The sequence below is a fragment of the Ptychodera flava genome, chromosome 11 (assembly GCF_041260155.1).
Source record: "Ptychodera flava strain L36383 chromosome 11, AS_Pfla_20210202, whole genome shotgun sequence".
NCBI lineage: Eukaryota > Metazoa > Hemichordata > Enteropneusta > Ptychoderidae > Ptychodera > Ptychodera flava.
Window position 1 is genome coordinate 33,781,729 of NC_091938.1, and position 22,840 is coordinate 33,804,568.

Here is a 22,840-nt window from a genome sequence, read left to right on the forward strand (position 1 = left end):
TCGTATTACCGTCACAAGGCTACGTTAACGTGATATTTAACTTGGCCTTCGTTTAATAAGGAACCGCAAATAAACTGCAATTACTTGTTTTATTTGTCATTAGATGTGGAACCGCCAACTCCGACGTGTGATAACGTTGCAAGAATAACGCTGCCTGGTGTCAACTACGCGTACATAGATTCATTTCCGATCATCGTCACAGATAATGTGGATAAAAATAATCTCATCAGTCGTGAGTGTACACCGACATTACACGGTACATTCTACGCTGGAACGACAGTTGTTAGATGTATGTTCAAAGATAGATCTGGCAACAATGCTATCTGCGTGTTTGTCTTCACTGTTACAGGTACGATTATATTTTTCCATTATATTCTTCATCAATTCAATAATTCCATATCGCTTCCAGCGATATCAGGTTGCTTTCATCGACGTCATTGAGAAATCCAAAATGTTCATATATCTTCCTTGATATATTAGAAAATCATCAGAATGGTAATTAAGGGGGCAGCTAATTGGGATCATAATGTTTTTACACAACAGGTAGAAGGGCGACTTAATATTGCATGTGCCATAGTATCACAGTAGAACCAGACAGATACATCTGATATAAACTGAAATGTTTTCAGTCTCAGTATGTTGCAGTTGTCGGTAAATTTACTCTTTTCTCTAATATTTTGCCTCTGAACTTGGCCTTCGTTCAATAAGGAACCGCAAATAAACTGCAATTACTTGTTTTATTTGTCATTAGATGTGGAACCGCCAACTCCGACGTGTGATAACGTTGCAAGAATAACGCTGCCTGGTGTCAACTACGCGTACATAGATTCATTTCCGATCATCGTCACAGATAATGTGGATGAAGATAATCTCATCAGTCGTGAGTGTACACCGACATTACACGGTACTTTCTACGCCGAAACGACAGATGTTACATGTATATTCGAAGACCAATCTGGCAACGATGCCACCTGCGAGTTTGTCGTCACCGTTGCAGGTACGTTGATATTTCATTGAATTCTTCAACAAATCAATAATTCTATGTCACTTCCATAGATATCAGTCACACGATCGAGTGTGGCAGCGTGTTGCTTGTTGATGTGTGTGAGAAAGGATTAAATTGCGTCAGCCATAACATTATTTTTCATTTACTAAGCCATTTGAAAAGGATGTTGAACATAACATCGGAATATGCATTTGTAATGATGATCCTCCATAGGATGTTAAAATTACTTGAGAATAGTCATAGTACGGTGGTTTTGCTTCATATTGGATTGAATCATGCTATTCTAAAGACAACCCTACATCAATATCATAGAATATATCCTTTATTTCAAATGCTCGGTTGTCTAATAAAACATTGCATGGTATTTTATCGTTATAACGATAAAATTATAACTCTTCCGTGCATTTGCATTAAATAATCAGATTTCCTTGAATTCAAATATTATATTTTCTACTATCTTAAAAAGGTCAGTTCGAGGTCGATGGACGAACTACGGCTATTATTATGTGTGGCAATGACTGTTGCTGCATCTTTTTTATTATACGGCTGCATTCACGTCATATTAAACTTAACCTTCATTTGATCAGAAATCGAGAATCAACTGCAAATATGAAATATGTCTTTACATTATTTTTATTATCATTAGATGTGGAACCGCCAACTCCAACATGTGATAACGTTACAACAATAACACTGCCTGGTATCAACTGCGTGTACATAGTTTTATTCCCGATCGTCGTCACAGACAATGTAGATGAAGACAATCTCATCAGTCGTGAGTGTACGCCAACATTACACGGTACTTTCTACGCTGGAACGACAGATGTTAGATGTGTGTTCAAAGATAGATCTGGCAACAATGCTATCTGCGTGTTTGTCGTCACTGTTACAGGTACGATTATATTTTTCCATTACATTCTTCATCAATTCAATAATTCCATATCGCTTCCAGCGATATCGGGTTGCTTTCATCGACGTCATTGAGAAATCCAAAATGTTCATATATCTTCCTTGATATATTAGAAAATCATCAGAATGGTAATTAAGGGGGCAGCTAATTGGGATCATAATGTTTTTACACAACAGTTAGAAGGGCGATTTAATATTGCATGTGCTATAGTATCACAGTAGAACCAGCCAGATACGTCTGATATAAATTGAAATGTTTTCAGTCTCAGTATGTTGCAGTTGTCGGTAAATTTACTCTTTTCTCTGATATTTTGCCATTAGGTTGAATTTATAAAATGTTATTATCAACATCACTATCAATATTCACTATGAATGATTTCATTGTTTATTTTAATGTGCAAATAAGTAACTGTCCAAAATGAAAATGCTAAATATCTTTTCCTGCCGTAAATAACATTTCATCATCACTCTATCAAACAGACGTGAATGCCTTTTGTCAATCCTTGAAATCTCACTTGCAAAACCTTGAATCTTATTAACAATACGAATACGTAACTTTATGATATTGATATGTGGAATATATTTGATTCAATCTGGTTCTCTGACTTTGAACCAGTACTGCCGTAGTGTTCTCCATCAAGAACAAGTTTTAGAAAATGTTTTTATAACTTAATATTATAATATCACAATGTAAGCCACATCCACCAAACTTTAAGTAGTGAACGACAACATAATCTTTGTATACACTCTACTGAAATTCGTTCAGTCTTTCATGAGATATCTTCTTCACAGAAATACGAACAGACACGCGCACAGATACATAGTCACAATGATAGAGAAACTAGCATATATCGATAGGCATACTGGCAAACACATGACATATATCGATACGACATTAGCCCCACGTGTGATTACATGTAGGTCATAAAACAAAATTTACTCAAAAAGACCCAAATTCGTATGAGAATCTAGAAGAAAAAACAAATTTATTTTTTCAAATTTTCTTCTTTCCTCTCGCAATGATCTCGACTTTGTGCTAGACGTACACTGTCAAGTTAGCCAACAAAAGGTATGTACGTATGTACTTTTCATTGACTCATTTTTATGTCTATACTTAATGGAAAGAGAACACACTCATGTACCTTCCCTTTTTTCTATTAGTAGTTAACAATTACCACTATATAAACTACAGGTTCATATACGATAACCATTTCAGTCAATATTTTACAAAGATTATGTTACTGGAGATCTGTATCATCTCAGTCATTTCTAATTTACCAACAATTGTAATAAAATGGCGATCATTTCACCTACAGGTACATCACTGGTTGACATGTACAAGGTGAATTGCTACCACGTGGAAGTATTGGTTGAAAGCTCATCCTGTGAGAAGAGACACACGGCCCAGCTGGTTTACGCGTTGAGAACGAGCAAAAGCAGTTCCTCAGACGTAGGTGACTTGATATATACATCTGCGAAGAGTTCATTTCCGGGGATGTGGTTTCCAAGCGGAAAACAAGAAAACGATTACAGCTTAGACCTCGTGGTAATTATCAGTGATGCGTGTGGAGAAATTGGGAGGCTTCCTTTAAATGCAACAGTGAGTTGTCATTTTTATTACGATAGAAAAGGTTTGAGCTTGTTCTTTACTTAACCATTAACATTGACAAAAAATGCCCGCCTGTAGTTGAAATAGTTTTGGGGGTAGGGCTATGTTTGGACTCCTAACTCGAAATGGAAGACAGTAACCCTCTTTTCTTAAGTTATATTTTTGTTCAAAAAGTCTACCAGAGCAAAACATATGCAAAATAAGTAAGATGCCAGTTGCTGATATCATCAAAATTGAAAAGGAATGTCCGTTTCTATTTGAAAAACCATGCAGTGGGGCACTTTAGGACCCTAACTCAAAAAGTTGGACAGCGACCCTTTTTTCTTTTTTAATATTGTTTATATCAAAAACATAAAACAGCAGTCATAACATAAAATAATATAACATAACAGTCATAACACTATCTTCCATGAAGTCTTGCGACCTTGATGTCTTACCATCGAACATTATCCAGAAATATGTCAATAACCTCACACCTTTCTTGGCTGACTTTTTAAATTGCTCGCTCCGGACAGGCATTGTCCCAACTCACTTCAAATTCGCCATTATTCGACCCCTCCTGAAAAAACCGGACCTAGACAAAAACATGCTGAAGAGCTATAGACCGGTGTCAAATCTTTCATTTCATTCAAAAGTTCTTGAGGAATCGTTGCACAACAACTACGTATATGTAGCTATCTTACCAGGTTTGATCCGGTCACAAAGCCCCAAAGAACATACAGTCCTAATCACAGCACCGAAACAGCTCTTTTGCGGGTACATAATGACATGCGTGTCCTAAACGACAAAATGGACGTCATTCTCATCATGTTGGATTTGTCGGCTGCGTTCGATAAGATTGATCATGACATTCTATTACACAGACTGCAATCAAGACTCGGCATAAATGGCACTGTTCTGTCCTGGTTACGATCATATCTGTCAGATCGCAATCAGTGTATCAAAGTCAGCAATGTAACATCGTCTAGTTTGACAAGGAAGTACAGTGTACCACAAGGATTTGTACTGGGGCCAATCGTTCTCACACTATATACATCACCTTTGGAAGATATCATCGAAGGTAATGGTCTGGATTGTATGACGTACGCCGACGAAACCTAAGCCTTTATTATTTGCAGGCAACCAGATGACGTACGTACCTCTCTTCAGGAAAATATCGACGATGTACGTGACTGGACGAAGTCAAATCTACTTATTCTGGACGTTGACAAAACGGAAGTTGTCCGTTTTTCGTCGTGCTTGAAATTCGATGCGACGGGACTGTCTAGATTAAGGATCGGCAACATCGATATCATCCCTTCGAACTCTGTCCGTAATGTAGGCACAATTTTAAACAGAAATGGTGCTGTCTGATCACATAAACCACGTTTGTAGAAATGGCCTTTACTCATTTTACATAATTGGCAACATCGGTAAACTTCCCGATCAGGACACTACCGATATATTGATCAACGTTTGTTAGATTATTGTAATAGTCTCTTGTATGAAATCAACAAAGATCAGCTTCACCGTTTGCAATCTCTCCAAAATGACGCAGCACGTTTAGTCAGCCGTTCTCACAAATTTGATTATACTACACCCTTGATTTACATTGGCTGCCTGTTGAAGCACGTATTCAGTTCAAGATTATGTTAATTACTTTTAAATCAATTAGAGGCTTTGCACCTGTGTATTTGACAGAGCTGATAGAGCAGTTTGTTCATACCAGAGATCTCTGTTCTGCAGACTAGTTACGTCTTCCACCTCACGGAAAATTCAGTAAAGCATACTGCCAGAGGGTCTTTTCAGTGTGTGCACCATCGTTGTGGAATATGTTGCCTGTAGAGAATCTTACTGGGAAAAGTGTTGAGTTTTTTAAACACGGTTTGATATTCTATTTTTAGTCTCCTTTATCAGTGATTTGTTTATGCTATGCGGTACATTTTCTTCACCGCCGGACTGCTTGTGCGGTGCATTCTCATCCCTGACACTTGCAAATTTGAACAAATTTCTGTGGTTTATGCAAGCTTGTTTTAGCAAGTAGACTGAGTCTTGATATGCTTGATTTTGTCCATCTCAACACTGCGTGACACATAAAGCTTGTTTCCACTGGTTTTTTTGGAAACGTAGTAAAATGCTACTATTATTTTTAGGAAAATGTATAATTTTAAAAATATTAATGAGAGAACGGTGGTGTCCCTTGTCAGTATTGAAAGACAAATGACTTGACACTTTTGAGAGCCATGTTTTGATCAATTAGATGAGGAGACTCAGACTAAGTGACTTGATCAGGAGCATGTCCAGCGTATTTGATCAATTTAAGTGTTGGTGCTATATTTTTATTAGCTAGCATCTACTTGTACGACTTCTTCATATCAAAAGTTTTAAGCTAATGTAAAATTTTATGAGCTATGCGAACAAAAGATTTTCGCCCTAATCTACAGCAATGTCAAGAATCAATAAACAAAAAATAATTTAGGAATCTCTTAGCTGAAGGAGGGCCAAGTACCCCACAAAGTAGGGTCAAAAAGAAATAAAAGATACATTTTAAGATTATGTACAGGAGGGTCAAGTTTTACAACACAGAGTAGGATCATAAGGATGAGCAATCTTTTTGAATTTTCCTGACTGAACTGAGAAAATCTTGGAATGAACTGGATCACGATGTTGAAGCCTCCATTTGCCCTGGTATGAAATCATATTAATACGCAAAACAAGTTTGGACATAGATATCATAACCCTATCAGTATGTCATTATTTGATCTCTTTAGGTTTTAATTCAATGTAGAGGCAATTAAATAATTAGTGTGCCATGTTATCGCATTTAATTCTATGGAGCATCAATTTTGCCGTTACAGGATCTAGGAGGTAAACTAGAATCAGAATGAAAGTAAAATATGCAAGAAATATCTTATACAACCAGCAGCAACTCTTGCAAAATGCTAAACGAACCAACAAGTCTGTTGATAGAACAAATCACGTGCAGGTCGTGAATGGCTTTTTTAATATACCTCTCCATGACTTGAAGAAATTCGAATTAAATCAGTTTCAACTCTAAGCCGATTATCCTTCCTAATACAAAGTACGAGATTGCCCTTTCGGGACACATAATCACTATTCTATCATAAAATAACACATTTCAAGACATTTGATAGTGAGTGGAGATGCTTCCAATGGGCATCTAACTTTGCACCATGAAAATGTAGGTTGGGATAGTATGCATTTTTCGAGTAACCAAACTCAATTTTTTTACGGTAAACGTTCTATGCACATCGTTGCGGGACTTTATTCCTTGAAAACTGTGATCATAAACAGTAATCAATATTCCTATTCGCTATGTATTCATGATTAAATAGTAGTGTGTTTCTTATTTAACGCTATCATTTAGTGTCACGCATTCGCTGCCCTTACCTTTTGTACTGTTAACATCGATGAGTCAATAGTGGAGCAAAAAAAGGATACTAGGCTTAATATTTAACGGTATCCGAAATCGCCGACTCTCTTGTCAAGCAGACTTGACTTCATTTTCTCAAGTAATATTCTAAATATCTGCAGAAGAAAGGCACAGTTTCTCTGCCTCCTCACAATTGTGTCATGTTTGACTTTATTAAGCTATTCAGACTAATTGATGCCAACTCGCCTTTTTGCGGTGGTTCTGTACTTCATACTCATTTTTTAAAACTGTAATTCTGTATCTGGTATCTACTGCAATTTCTTCTCTATCCGGTTTATTGTAATATTCTGTTAGAGTACATTTACGTTTAGGGATAACATGTGAATTAATTTAATTATTCACCGACACACTCTGCACTATATACATTACACTTTCGATTTGAGAATTCAATTTTTCTTTAGTGCTGTGTGAATGTGAATTTCCAGTCGACTGGATTTTACATCCAAGTAGGAAATAATTCCTTAGCCAACCTTTTTGATCTCTAATATTTGAATGACTCTAAACGCAAAATTCACACACTCCGAAACCTAAAAATTTTTCGAGATCGATACATTTGTACAATACAAAGAGGCGCGTCCAATGTAGTACATTTAAGGTAATTTTGGTTGCATGAGCGCAGTCTACATAGACAAATCAAACAGGGGTATGTCCATATACAGTTACATTGCATTAAATAATATGTAGGTTTTTGAAACGTTCACAAACCAGACGCAACCCCCGCCTTTACATTGCGAATACAAACATTGAAGTTAAAAAATTCTGAGACACTGCTCAATGAAGGATATTATATTGTTCTTGTTCAGCATGTGAATGAGTGCGGATGAAAGCGGTGTGGAAAGTCCGAAATGGCCATTTTGCTGTGAAACGATAGCAAAACAATACGAACCTAATATTTGTTGACAATGTGTACGAAGCCAAATGTAATACCTTCAGAATATGAAATTGTTCGTGCAGTTGAGAACAGCTAATGAGCAGGCTACTCAAACTCTCACATACATATATGTTAACTACATATCCCTTTCTACATCACGGCGGATGGATCTGTTGCCTTCATCTTCATAGTCTTTCTTTAAAATAAATTAGCTGACGATTGGACATTTTATATCTAACCTTATCTGTAAAATTCAGTGATTGTCGTGAATATTTTCATTTTTTCTCATGTTTCACTTACTCCTTGAATGATTGATACTCCATTCTCAGCTAGAAACAACACACAGTATTTAATCCTGTGAAAATCCCCTGTTAGATCAGGAAAGGAAAAAAAAGAAAGATGTTCCAATTTACCGTCACATTGAGTGATGAAATATGTAAATTAATCTCTCAAAAGACATTTAATTTGAAATATGATTAAGAGAACTGCCGTATGCTAACATTTTCTTTGGTGATTATTATTCACATTTTACAATATTTAATAATAACTTTTATTTTACTGACAAGGTTTATGTTGGAAATGACTTGCGGACTGATTTGGAAAGAACGGAAGAGTTAGTAGAGCAGGTACTTAATTCAAGTAGCACCAAGGAGGATCCAATAGCTGCATTGTATGTGGTCGCCAAAACTGTTGGAACTACACCGGAGGTAAGTTGCATTTACGTTTCAGCAAAGGATTCAATAATTTTTATGTCTCACAGCAGACATGGGGATATTAGGACAAAACGATCTTCTTTTGAGTTACAATAAATTTCAAAACAAAATGATATTAATGTATAAATCTCAGTTTACTTCTATATTAATTTTATTTATTCATTTTATTGTGTTTATTTATTTGTTTGACGGTCGAACAGGCCAATAGGCCCAATAATACATTCCGGTAAAATTAACAGGGTAAAAACAAACAAGCAAACCGTACAAAATCAACAAACAAAACAAAAAACAAACAAAAAAATAAAGATATATACAGCATGTGCAAACGTCTTAAAAGCAGTATTAGGTAAAATATATCTACAGAAATATAATGACATAGTGTAAAAGACCTAAAAGCACATTTTCATATATTTAACCTGCAGTGTGCAACTTGAAATAATGACGGAGTCCTGAGGCTTCTAAGTGCTGTATAAAATGGCTGTTGATATAAAAGATAAGGCCAAAGTAAGTAAATTCTTTGTTTTGCGTCCACTCTCAATGGGAAAAGGTACGCGTCTAAGCGGCTGAAAAACACACACAAGAAAATTAACACAATGTAATTTGATTGCAGCAAATAAAAATTGAAACAAAATTTTAGTTCAGAAAGCTAAGCGGCCATGTCCTAAAATTTCCTATTCAAATACACTGTGTGTGTTTTTTATGAAAACCTTAAAAACCTAAGCGGGTTGGACGCAAAACAAAGAATTTAATTACTTTGGCCTAAACTTAAAATAAATATTTCAGAAAAACTTTTTGAACATTCTCTACATGGTCACTCAAATATTGGCTATGGGCAGACAAGACCACAATGCACTACTATAATCTACTTCTTACGAAAGATACATACATGGATGCAAAAGCTCTCGGAGTAGCCAATGTATTACAGGATCTCTTTATCAAACCTCGCATTATGAAATCTCGTTTACACATTTCTTCAGCATACCTTATGAATGATTATGATATACGAAACTCGCTCAGTTACATGTACGCCGTGCCTTCGATCATCACCAATAATGTAAAAAATGTTTTACAGCATCGCATTGACCTTTCGTTCCGAAATGCAATTCATGATTAAATGAACCTCATATTTAACAATATAACAGGTCCCCCTCTGCATGGTTAAAGTAGTGCGCGTCGGTGTCCGCATGGGTTGACAATTACAACGCTGACTCATACTTATTCATGTTATGTATTTCTACTTTTAACAAATATCCTCATTGCCAAAATTCATTTTCACACCATTTCATGTGAAGAGATATCGAATTAGTACAATTATTAGAAACATGTATTTGCAACAAGTTTTCAAGCACCGCCATGCAGCAATCAAAATGTGTCATCAGTACTTTATCCTTTCAGGCAAAAGAAGTGCTGATGAATGCCCTGGCTATCCTTCTTTCAACTGCAGAAGACTTCAGTGTATACACCCTAGAATTTACATCACAGATATTAGAAGATATCACGTCAAATGGAGATAGTGATGGAATATGGCTTGATACAAAGGTAGTCCATTAAGGTGATATGATATGCTGGAATATGTAATGAATATTGTTGTTGGCGTCGCATACCAATCATATGATATGAACATGTTAAGATATGTCAACATTTGGCTTGTAATTAGTTCTGATAAAAGTCGAAATTCTCATTGATGTTTCTAATTTAATTGTAATTTTCATATTAATCAGGTAGCAGTATCCTTGGCGTTAAAAAACATAACAGGAGTGCTTTTATCAACAACTGGTAACGGGACAGATATTGATGCACGGCTCACTCAATCGGTTGTCTCGAGTAAGTCCTTCTCCATGCACTAACAGATGTATTAGATTAAATTGTGCAGTATTTGTTATCGATGAAGTGTTTGCATGATACAAAAACAACATTATCACACAAATGACAATTAATAGTAATATGACATCAAATCGATTCCAGCAATCATTATCATTCAAGGCAAATAAATTACCAGGTCCAATAAACAGTAAAAACAAACACACAAAGAAACATAAGATCACTGACAAAATCGGTAGCACGGTAGTACAATCTTGAACCACTATATAAGTGGTGGTACCAGGTGTCCGGAATGGGTAAGCGTACCCTGCTAGCATGCTACACCCGTCAAGATTGAACTAGTGTGACAAAGTTATTGTACGGTAATTCAGCTATCTGCTAAATTACTGTTCTGAGTCAAAGTCGGGAATACTGTCTTTCATCATCTGAGTGACAGATTTGCCATATTTAGATATAAGATCTCCATATCTACCATAAAACTTCTTAAAAGATCTAACCAACCTACTTTGTGAAAATCCTTGTCTCACCAGCTTTAAGACTAATAAGCTGTGTCTCTCTTGAAAATCTCCATATGAATCACAAGCTCTACAGTATCTCAGTAGTTGTGAAATGTACACACCATAAGCTGGACTCGACGGAATATTACTGGTCAAGTAGGGAAAGTTAATGATTTCAAAATTAAAATCATCCCTTTTATCATACAACTTGGTGTGTATTGCATTGTGTCTAATTTCAATAAATAGATCAAGATACGATGCTGAGTTCATGCTCTCCGTTGTTTCTTTAATTTCTAATTCATCTGGATATATGTGATGGAGGTAATTAGAAATTCCAGGATTGTTCAAACTGATGAGATCATCAATATATCTATAGGTATTATTAAAGGACTTTGCAACTCTTTTAGATCCTGAACTATGAAGAGTCTGCATGAACTCAGCTTCATATGAATACAAAAATAAATCAGCAAGAAGTGGTGCACAGTTTGTACCCATAGGAATGCTATAGTTCGCCTGAATGTCATACCGGCAAATGAGACATATATGTTGTCAATTAGGAAGTGTAGCATCTTAATTACTTCCGTATCAGTGTATTTGCATTTGGCATCACTGTTGTTACTAAAATAGCCTGAATTGTGTTTGATGACAATGTAATCATACCTACGACTGCCATTCTTGTAAAAGAAGGCCTGCTTAACCAATGATGACAACCTAGTTTTAAGCTTGTTGTGTGGGATGGTGGTGTAAAGTGTAGAAAAATCAAATGTGCGGATTGAACCATATTTGCTTTTGTTGGTATCTAGAGTATGTAATAATTCTTTAGAATTTTTCAATATCCACATCTGATTAATCCCACTCGTTTCATAAACCTTGTCACAATAACTATAAGTAACTATAAGTAACTATAAAATCACCCACTCTGTCCTTTTCATGCTAATTCCCGTCTGTAGATATCCTCGAAACCTCATCAAACCTCCTTAGTTCAACGATCCTTACGAAATGGCAATATGAAGAGCCAGAAAAACATAAAGTGAGTACCAAAAGTAGACTGCGATACCTTGAAGTATATGTACTTCGGAAAAATTTCATCGGTAATTTTCGGCGCAATCAAATCAAGACCATTTACAAATTATAGAATGACACATTTCGTATCAAGATATAATTGAAGCAAATGCCTTTCATGAACAATTAGTCTCAATTCTTGGAGAACATACCCGACATTTTGTTTTGACTAGTAGCTATTAAGGCGTACAAAAATACTCAAAAGACGTACAAAACTAGCTCAGAGATATGTGCTATGTGCATTAAAGCCCACGTGATGCCAACTTCAGTCATATTTTTGTCATATTTTGGTTTGAAACGGAATCTTGAATTTTTAAAACTACAAGACAAATGATGCTGAATCGCACAGTATGTATGCCCAACTCGACTCACAATCGTATAAAACGAGTGAAAATGAATTCTTGTCCGGACTGCAATACAAGTTTGTTTACAAACGAAACGCCATGTCATCTCAGTCCTGCCAATGAACAAGCACAGTAGTTTTGCAGTTCCACGCTGTTTAAGGCGGTATGTTTCGTTTGTTATTGAAAACTAATACAAAGGAATAAAAGTTATCTTTAATGCAGAACCAAAAATCTCACTCCATTACATTTAATAGTAAATGTAAGGGAAATTTACGTAAGTAATATCGAACATACCAAATATCTATTCCTCACAAGAACTTGTACGAAGGCTTCACTGGCTAGCTGCGATGAAACTCCCAGTATGTAGAAGTTCAGAAGTTGGTAGCGGCAATTGCACGATGCCCGCGTTCGCCTTTCAAATTTGGGAGGATATTTACAGCTGTATTCAATATGCATTAAAAATAAAATCTCAATACTTTAAGCGACGAGACCGACGTTCTGCACCTTCTGAGTAGCTTCGGTTTTTACCTTGCAAAGACTAGTCCTGGTCGTTCGGCTCAGATGTACGCAGCAGTTTAATACTTGCTGGAATTGGCCATATCATCGTGTTCACGCCACACTATCTTCTTGACAGTCTGCCAAAGTAAGTTGCTTCATTCGCAACCACCTCACGGTTGGCACGACAGTGTGCTTACATTATGTTTTGATTTACTCTATTTTGATAATTATTTGACTACAGACTTGGGGCATTGATTTTACATCGCTACCTGGATTTCACACTATAGCCCGACCTGATCCACAGGCCACAGCCTACTATTTGTGAGCCGAAAGTAACGCACAAATTGCAACAGAATATAATGTTAGCCTCCACTGCCCAAGTTATGTATCCTCTGAAACAAAGCCGTACCTATTTGAACTGAGAAGTACAGAGTAAATTCATAAGCAGGTCATTCAGCTAGCCATAGCAAGACGCGTTGACATGCTGTTTTGATTACGCAGGTGGCGTGTTCATGGTCCTGGACATCTTGCTAGGTCGATGACGTCATCAGTATCAGTGTTCTGAGTCACATGCACAACATAGAATCTGTCCACAAACCCGCGCGGTATTTCAACCCGATCGGGCAATATATAGCGTTTGTATGTCGCTACGGGTTTGCATTACTGGGGCTTCAAATTAATTATTTTTAAGATAATCAATCACGCGACAAAGCCTTCATCTGCAATCTAGTTTTCTTTAATAAAACGTTTCAGCCTTAAGTATGTGCGCGCGCATACGTAATAGTACTACCATCGAGAAAACTGTAGATATGACAAAGTATGTCATTTTCTTGATATTGTCTACCTTACAGGCTGCCACGATTCTATCGAGTATATCAGAAGCTCTTGACGTTGTACTGGATGTTGCAATGCTCACACTGGATTCTGAAGAGGAGGATTCTTTCACCTGGGTAACAGAATTCATTGAAGCGAGTGTGGAGAAAAGAAAGCCATCTTCCCTCCGAAACAAACGACTAACTTCTAAGTTTGGAGGCTTTACTCTGCCAGACAGTCAAGAAACCGGGAATCGTACACGTTCAGTAAAGGTGACAATTTGTACTATTTCCTGTCCAACTCAACTTATTTAAGAACACGCTATGCGCATGGTATACCCTTACTTAAATTCTATTCACTTTTTATTTCCATTCTTCCCTACACGCATACCAATCACGTTACCTAATCTCGAAACTTCCCTGTTACCTTCATCATAATTGCAAACGTAAGCGATGAAACTTACTTCTGTGTCTGACATTTCGAGATATAACCCAGTATATGTTTTATTGTGTATAAATCATTCTTAACGTTTATGTTTCAGTTTCTGGCCACGATCGTAAATACGCATCTGTTTGACTCACCGGATATGTTTCAGTGTTCACCGGTTGTTTCTTTAGAAATCAATGACGAATACGGTGTACCACGTCCATTGGATGGCATCTACACAATCAATATCACCAAAACCGATGTCATGGCAGCACACAGTAACACGACAACCACAGGAGAAAGACTGGGCATATCAAAAACCGAACCTGTTGGATTTTCATTCAACCTCACACAACCTAGTAGTATGGTATCCATGACACTTGAATCTCACGATCCATCAGCTGTGTATGGAGTATATATTCGAGAAGGGTTGATGGCTAATGAAACAATGCATGACGGAGGATGGAAAATTCCTGGTAATCCTGCTAAAACTGTGGTACACAATGCAACGCATGCTGGGACTTACTTTATTTTACTTACTCTAGGTTTGTACATTTATTATTAATGGATGTCTTGCCTGTAAAATATACAGGTTAGACCATATAAGTTACATACAGACTTGGCATTTTCTTAAAATTGTGCTAGAACGTCAAAATGTGCCAAGTTCTATATTGAAATACTGTATGCATTTTAGATTGCGTTTTGAGATAATTCCGGTTGGAACCCACATTCTGTTTGATGCGAAGCAGCCCATGCTACTGATACTATATTTATTACAACCAGTATTATATGTTTAGGCAAATTTTGGGTATGGTCTTAACCGTCGTACACAGAGGGTACATAAGTAATCAACTTAAACCGTTTTAGTCCACTGTTCATTCTGCATTTGCATGCTTTAAAATCTATGAGCGCATACCTTGGGATTAAAGTTGGTTCTCAAATATGGTATTTTCTACCCTAGTGAAGGTGCAAAGCAAGACTAACTTCGTCCAATGGATCTCATTTTTGTTAAGCTGGTTCGTTTGTACAAAGTTGTCACTCTAATATTCTAAACGTACATCCACACCTACTGGAAAATTCCGCAAGAAACTCGGACAGAGGTGTTGTATGTTGCTAATTTTATGAACCAAAAATTCAGACAAAGTACCGAACAAAGTTGCAAGTCTTACATAGAATTTCTCTTCTTAGTTGGCGCAATTTTCCTTTAACGACGACTGCAAGAGTCAAGACATAGTAACCAAAGACGAGAATTTAAAACAATTATTATGTATTCAGTGAATTTGGAGTGCAAATGCTAATAAATTCCTCCTAGATATCCTTTTGTGTATGTTTAAACATCGTGACAGTCAAAATTGTAAAACATATACACGTTGTAAACATCTGCCCAATAACTGTATACAGTGAGAAAACCACTTTGCCGAAATGCATATTATCAAATCTTACCGAAATGCATATAAATTTGCACTGACAGACGGGAAAGAATAATGTTCTCAGAAGTTAGATCTTGCGCTTTTTCCATTTCTGATGCGGAGCGTTAAAGAGTGATGAGAACAAAAAAACCTGTTTTCACGTAAAACACAAAATGTAAATGACAGCATGTACTTATATCTAGGCTTGAGAAAATATATTCTTTAATGGTGTTTCAAGCTAAGTTGTTTGCAGAGAAATCATTGTTTAGATGGCCTTATACTTATCAGTCTAGGAATCTTACGTGAAATTTTTCAGCTTATAAATAGAATGTTTTCGTTTTTCCGACATTGCAGAGTATCCGAGAAGAGATCCCGAAGTACATGACATTTGGATAACTGTTTCCGTCAATATTTGCAGCTTCTGGAATGACGTCACAGGAGAGTGGGAAAATGAAGGATGTTGGGTAAGAATTGTGTTTCCCTACAATTGTCTTGTTTCCAACAAACATGTGCTTGGCTACACATCAAAATGCAATCTGGAATAATTAGCGACCACTTACATTCAATAACTCACTAACCTAAATGCTTCGATATAATCCATTGTCCGAATATAAGACTATTAACACTTTGTGTTTGAATAATATTGAAGAAAGTAGGTGAGCAAATATATGTGTGGAAAATCTAATGATCGAACGTTATTCGTTAATTGCTAAAAATATGAGCCATATATAAATGTGCAAAATTCCGAACACATTAATACTCATTTAAATTTGATGTGCTTTTTATTTGCAGCCTGAGAGTTCAACAGATGTCAACGTACTGATCTGCAAATGCAATGGCTTGCCATCCTTCAAGATGCCTGATACAAATTGATGCGTTAACAGAGGAAACAATGTATAATATAGTTTTCTTCTACTTCAATAAATATTTTTTCTATGTAGTGGTTCCTGTCTGGCACCTTGGAAGTAAATGTGGGATAGAAGACGCATTCTCGTAGTTTACTATCCATGCAGGAACGCTATGAACTGTTTTCCAAGATGACCTATTAGCATGTCGTTAATTAATCTGTAATACTAATGTATTACTGATGCACATTACGTATATACTCCTGGTTCTGATTATTAATGTCATATACTCTATCGAAAGAAGACTTTATTTCACGACCTTTGAAGCTAGGTGCATTTGCATGCATTGTTTGAAATTTTACGTTACATATGAAAACAGAAATTGACTTGCCTAACGATATCATCGTGAAACTCTGTGTTGAAAACTTTGAAGCAGTTGAGATAGAAATGGCAGTGTAATCAAATGAGACAAAGTTGTATGTAGGATAAAAGTTTACAATTTTTTGTGAAATTTTTCATGTTATTATATAGTTAGCCATCAAGGATAAATAATTTTTTGTGATTCATATTTATCATTATATAGTAATTTTACAAAAATTAACATTCGATTATATCAACTCAGCTTACAATATGTTTATTGTATCAATGATTAGTGTTTTATATCTCATACTAAGTATACGTGTATTTGATCATCGTTAAAGGCCCGAGGTCATCGGAGCGCGTGTCCATATATTCAATGGGTTACAATCATTATAGATAGGCCTGTGTTTATTGAAGAAAATCAAATCGTACAAAATATACAAATATATGACATAATTAATTTTGAATCTAATATTAACTTGATAACGTGTTACGAATATTTCAAATATGCTTATTTTTAATTTCAATTTTTTTCACAAGGCATTTTATGTTAATATCGCCTATTACGTCTGTATCAGCTGAATTTATAAAATGCTTAAAAACTGAACTCGGTAAATTTTGAGATAAATCATGCATCCATAGTAAACAAGGTAAACGTTAAAGTATCAAATCAACCATTTTAAAAATTGTATGTTACATTTTAACATAGACATAGTATTACATTCAACCTTCATTGCAGACGTTTAGTGATAAATATGATGAAAGTAATTATGCAGTGTTGATAATGCACTTGCACTTTTTATTTATCCCTTTATTTTCACAATTTTCATCAACAAAAGACTAACTTATCAATACTATTATCTTGACTAAACTTCGATGGGGATTTAGAAAACGAACGAACGGATTATACGATCTATTAACTTTTAACATATTTTTACAAATAGCGAGTAAAAAGTAGTTACTTAAAAAGGTCGTTAATGGAAATATTCATCATCTTGTTTTGAGCATTTTGAAAATATTTGTTTTTCTACAGGCATGTCCTTTTTCTCAACTTGCAAAATTCTGGTATGAATGGCATTGCTTTGAAACCTATGCATAGTGATCTAACACTAGAGTGAAATTGGCCAATGATATATGGTTTGAAAATGACATCAAAGGAATTGATACATTCAACCATGGCAACAATGCGAAGGTGAAGAGTGAAACGTTACGAATAAATTATTGAATATTTATATTGCAGTAAATGTCATCTACCATAAAGAAGGGATGTCATTTTTGACAGATAATTTTCACAATTAGACTTGAGGATAATACGGCTTTGTGATTTGTTTGGATTGCATAAGACAGGAGGTGAAAACCAAAGTAAGGAACTTATGGCAGATTTCGCCACAAACTTTTCAAGTCAATATCCTCTAAGATAATGTATTGTGCATTTGACAGTCAAGTTTGTGATCGACAGATACAGAATTTTAGTGACCGCCAAGGAAAAATAATAATAGCAGCACAGACAAAATGCTTTGAAAGCTTCTTTTGATTGAAATCTTGCTACTTTAGATCTTTCTAAAATAGGCCTCCAATATGAGCCACTCCTACCTTTCTGACAATGTGAAAAGACATTTAAAGTTCTAATGCATTAGGCTGTCTTGCTCTCTCGTATTTTAACTTTTATTATATATATTTTCGATGTTTTATTGAAATACAATATTCACAGATTGTCGATAGTGTAATATGATGATTCTTGTTGATACAATGATGGTGATGATGATGATGATGATGATGATGATGATGATGACGACAATTGTTGTTGTTGTCGTTGTTTTGTTTGTTGTTGTTGTTGTTGTTTTTTATCAATATTAAGGTTATTACCATTGTTATTACGGTTATCATTATTAGTAAAGCGCTTAAAACTATTAAAATTATATGACGTCATAATAAATCTCTGACTAGTTCATTTCATTTGACATTGATGGATCATGTTTACGTTTGCAAGAGTGTATTTATCAAGTTATGCAAATACCAAATGCAATGTAATCAGTTAAGGAACACAAGGGCGTGCCTTCATAGCCATCCCTGTCTGTTATTCCAGTCCTGGAATATGATTATTTTCTCAAACATATACGTGTAATGATCAAATAATAGCTGAAATATAAGAAAATTTGAATTTATTTTTAGTTTCTGAATGCCAGTAGGCTGACTTTTAAAAAATGGACATGAAAAATGTTTTTTTTTCTTTTACTTAGCGAAGTTTAACACATCACACGTTTGTCACTTCATCCTTGTGTAAAATTAAATATGAAGGACTGCTGTATTACGCTGTTTTTGATGCACCATGAGAAATCCTTCAGAAATATTCACAAGCTACGAGCCGAAGTGGAAAACCTGCTTACTTTTTGTTTGCAGAGAACTTACTATTGATATTGATTGATTGATTTGTCGCCGGGGGGGGGGGGGCGCCTGCTGCTGTTGATGTCGTCGTATTTGTTTTTAAATAGTGAAAAAGATTGCAAAGCCTAGATTATTTTTGAATAATCTTTACGGCCCTGATAAGGGTTTTGCGGAATCAAGTAGTGCGGCGGAAGGGCCCGAGCGTCCAAGGGCCAATACGCCATACGAACGAGGTCTACAAAATCAGTATCAGGGTCGTAAAAGGTTTTATCACAAGTCTTACGGAATAATTAATATATCTAGGTGAATGCAAAGTTGCGGAGCTATAAATGCGTGGGAATCAAAGATTTATCGCCATAACAGTCAATCGTTTGGGAAAGCGATGGCCGCATGTCGTTGTGGATTGATATAGAGAATGATGTCATGTGTTTAACGATATTTAACAAAAAGGGTTCCTGTTCTACATTTTTAGTTACGACGAGGTCTAAAAGTACCCCTACCCTTTTTGTCGTTTTCGATTATTTTTAGCAAAGAGGAAGCCAAACATTTGTCAGATAATATTGTCATCTTTCTGATTTTTATACATGTTGTGCTAGATATGATCAACAATGTAAACAATAGATGGGAACCGAAGGGTTCATGTCGTACTTTTTGAATTACGAGTCGCGGAAAACATGAGAATGTTATCATTTTTTTCTGATTTGTGCATGCGTAGCGCTCTAATTAATTATATCAACAAAATAAACGGAAAAGGAGGGATTTCCGCATGCCAGAAAATCCCAAGAGGATTTGACCGGTTGACCTCGCTGTTAATTTTATGCAGGAAATTACAATAACAATGCTTGGTCGAATGACGCAGTGCCTTGAGGGTGGGATCGCCAGTGGTATAGGGGGAGGAGTACCTTCCCGATGGTGATAAGTGGTGCGGATTACCGTCGCCTAGGTGACTGGCGTATACGCGTGCCAAAAGACACCGATGGTTGATTTCCTCATGGAGGTAGTAGAGACCCTGATTCCTGTTGACCAGTCGGTGGCAGAGTTGCAAATACCTTGACTGAACCATTCGGTTTTTTGTGGGTGTCGGTGGTACTTTGACAATAAAAGTAAAGATGCACAGATATTGAGTTTATTGTCTTGTTTATGAGCGGCCAGTATTTCCAACAGCATGAATTAAGTGCATTTGCCCTAGAAGAAATAAATAATTTCGAATAAAACATCGCGAATGTAACCACATTCCTTAAGCTCGACGTACACTTAAGTGCCCCAAAGAACCATGAAATCACCCGACTTTCGATTGAAGAGATGAGTTTTGCCAAACCGCGTATACAGAAAAAGTGGCAGATGACTTTATTTTTAGAATCATAGACAGTATAGCGAGATGTAAAAAACGTGAAAGAGGCTCCCCACCTAACTATCCTAAATGTTTTTGTGTCGAGTTTGTGTTTGATTCGTTTCGAAAATGTGTTCCTACATTCTTATCCGATTGTGTGAGTTAATAAATGTTTGTTTCGCTTTGGATATTTGTAGAGGAGTTTGGATTAGTGTGTACGGTAATGTTTTGTTTGTGGGGGAAAGCTTATGGCGAGACGCAGCCGGACCTATGTTGTTACAAAATTGATAGAGTCGCCCTTTGACGCTTGCGTTTCGAAACCCGGGTGTGGTTTCTCATCAGTCGCAGTGTAGATTCTTTCCTTAGTTTGTGTTTGTGAAAATTTATTTTAATGCATTTTAGTGGTCTTGCTTTTCGATTAGCGAGGCAAGTATATAAAGTTTTGGTCACGTTGTGAGTCCGTTTGGTGGTTCGGTTGTTTGTTCTATGTTTCTTTACTCGGTAAATTTTGTTTTGACTGGTGTCTCTTTTAGATTTTTGCGGAGGTTTGTGAATTTTTAGGCAATAAGTACCACTGCGGGGTACGGATTTTATGTTTATTGATCAAGATACTCACAAGTATCCTGGTTGATGTGCTTGTTCTCGTACATTTTGATTAATAGTTCGTCTACTTTGTTTACTGTTTGTTCTGGCTTGTTGTGTATAATACTGAGTTGTTGTGTAATTGCCTTTCGCATTCGAGTACGTAATCGTTTGTGTTGACAATGACGAAAAACGACCCTTGTCGAAGGTTTTTTTCCGAAATTTGTCTATTGTTTGCAAGCTGGTTATCGCGATTCTTTTAGCACGCGACATGTTTTGTTTCCTTGTTTGAAAGGGTATCTCTAGAAGTGCGAGTTTAGCAGCTTCAGATAGCTTTCAAGTTTTTGGTTTTGGTGTTCGTGGAGCCCAATTTGACTTTACTTTGAATTTGTGTTTTGCGATTGTTTGTGTCTCACGATGTAGCGTAGGCACATTTTACGACTTTATTTGTTGAAATCCTGAGGTGGTTTTTTGCTCACGTGTTCACACACGTGAGCATATGGTTAGCCATGTCTGTGTGTCTGTGTGTCTGTGTGTGTGTCCGTGTGTCTGTATCCCCATTATCTCAAAAACGGCTGAACGTATTTCAGTCAAATTGGTAGACATCTTCAGAATTCAAATGGCTAGAACTGAAAAGGTTTTGGTGGGCGTGGCTTGCATATTAATGAAGTAATCACAGTTTTAATTTTTGTGATACATGGTAGTCTATGGGAAGCATGATGACCATGGTTTCTGGACATCTCGACCCCTAACCAACTCGACCCCAGTCAACTCGACCCGCTACCAACCTAATCTGGTTAGACCTAATATAGCCTTGCTCCTTCATGCCAAATATCAAAGTCACAGGTATTGCCAATTTGAGAAGAAGATTTTTAAAGTATTATTTTTCTGATTTTTCTATGACCTTTGACCCCCCTATACCTATGCAGCTAAGCTATGGCAATGGCTTATTCTGGCCTATGTTAAAGTCCAAGACAGCCAGCGTCTATAGCCTTGTTCACAGTTACAGGTTTGTTACTAAATATAGCTGTACGCGCGCGGACATCGGACACTCAGCTTGAAATGCGGACAAATTTTATCAATGTTGCATGCGTGGCTGTTTTTGCAGCTTGTACTCTGAGTCGTGAATATGTTTTTTAGTATTCACTGTTACACTAGCAGTCGCCCACTGAGATGTATTTTCGTCGTTCTTGCATGCGTAATTTTCAAAAGCGTAATCTAAAAATGAGGACAAATATTTATTTTTGCATATTAATGAGAAAACAGTGACGTAAACTGTGAACGGCCCTATTGGACAATGGCCAGTAGGGGACCAAATTGCTCTCCACAATTTTGGGGATTCCACTTGACCTTTGACCTTGGCATCTTCCTGCAACTCATTTATTATGTGCATTTCTAATTCTGAGCTAGCCAATAGAGCTAGAGGTCTGATTTTTGGTATATAGGGATAACTTAGCAATACAAATTTTTTGACAAAATGTCATGTGATCTCGATGACCTTTGACCTCAAATATACATATATGGCCATAACTCAGTAACCACAAGTGCTACACCCTTCATATTTAGTATGATGGGAGACCTTATGACATCACATCCTGTACCTCATTAATTATGCGCATATCTAATTCTGAGCCAGCCAATAGAGCTAGAGGTCTGATTTTTGGTATATAGGGATAACTTAGCAATACCATTTTTTGACAAATGTCATGTGACCCCGATGACCTTTGACCTCAAATATACATATGGCCATAACTAAGTAACCACAAGTGCTACACCCTTCATATTTGGTATGATGGGAGACCTTATGACATCACATCCTGTACCTCATTAATTATGCGCATATCTAATTCTGAGCCAGCCAATAGAGCTAGAGGTCTGATTTTGGTATATAGGTATAACTTAGCAATACAATTTTTTTGACAAAATG

At 36.4% G+C, this 22,840-nt stretch overlaps 2 protein-coding genes across 2 annotated transcripts in view; both read left to right on the top strand.

Annotated features, from left to right (window-relative positions):
• Positions 1-3,122, top strand: part of LOC139144501 (hyalin-like) — a 57,005-nt gene extending 53,883 nt beyond the window's left edge. The window contains exons 5-9 of the mRNA XM_070715199.1: positions 104-349; positions 752-997; positions 1,653-1,898; positions 2,956-2,984; positions 3,108-3,122. Of these exons, the coding sequence (XP_070571300.1) occupies positions 104-349; positions 752-997; positions 1,653-1,898; positions 2,956-2,984; positions 3,108-3,122 (782 nt within the window). The remainder of the gene's footprint in view (positions 1-103; positions 350-751; positions 998-1,652; positions 1,899-2,955; positions 2,985-3,107) is intronic.
• A 106-nt stretch (positions 3,123-3,228) lies between these two features.
• LOC139143127 (polycystin-1-like protein 2) lies at positions 3,229-17,044 on the top strand. Its single transcript, XM_070713277.1, has 9 exons — positions 3,229-3,515; positions 8,395-8,535; positions 9,937-10,080; positions 10,263-10,365; positions 11,810-11,889; positions 13,615-13,848; positions 14,118-14,547; positions 15,766-15,875; positions 16,204-17,044. The coding sequence occupies exons 1-9, from the start codon at positions 3,249-3,251 to the stop codon at positions 16,282-16,284; spliced, it is 1,590 nt and encodes a 529-aa protein (XP_070569378.1). The 5' UTR covers positions 3,229-3,248; the 3' UTR covers positions 16,285-17,044.
• The last annotated feature ends 5,796 nt before the right edge of the window (positions 17,045-22,840 follow it).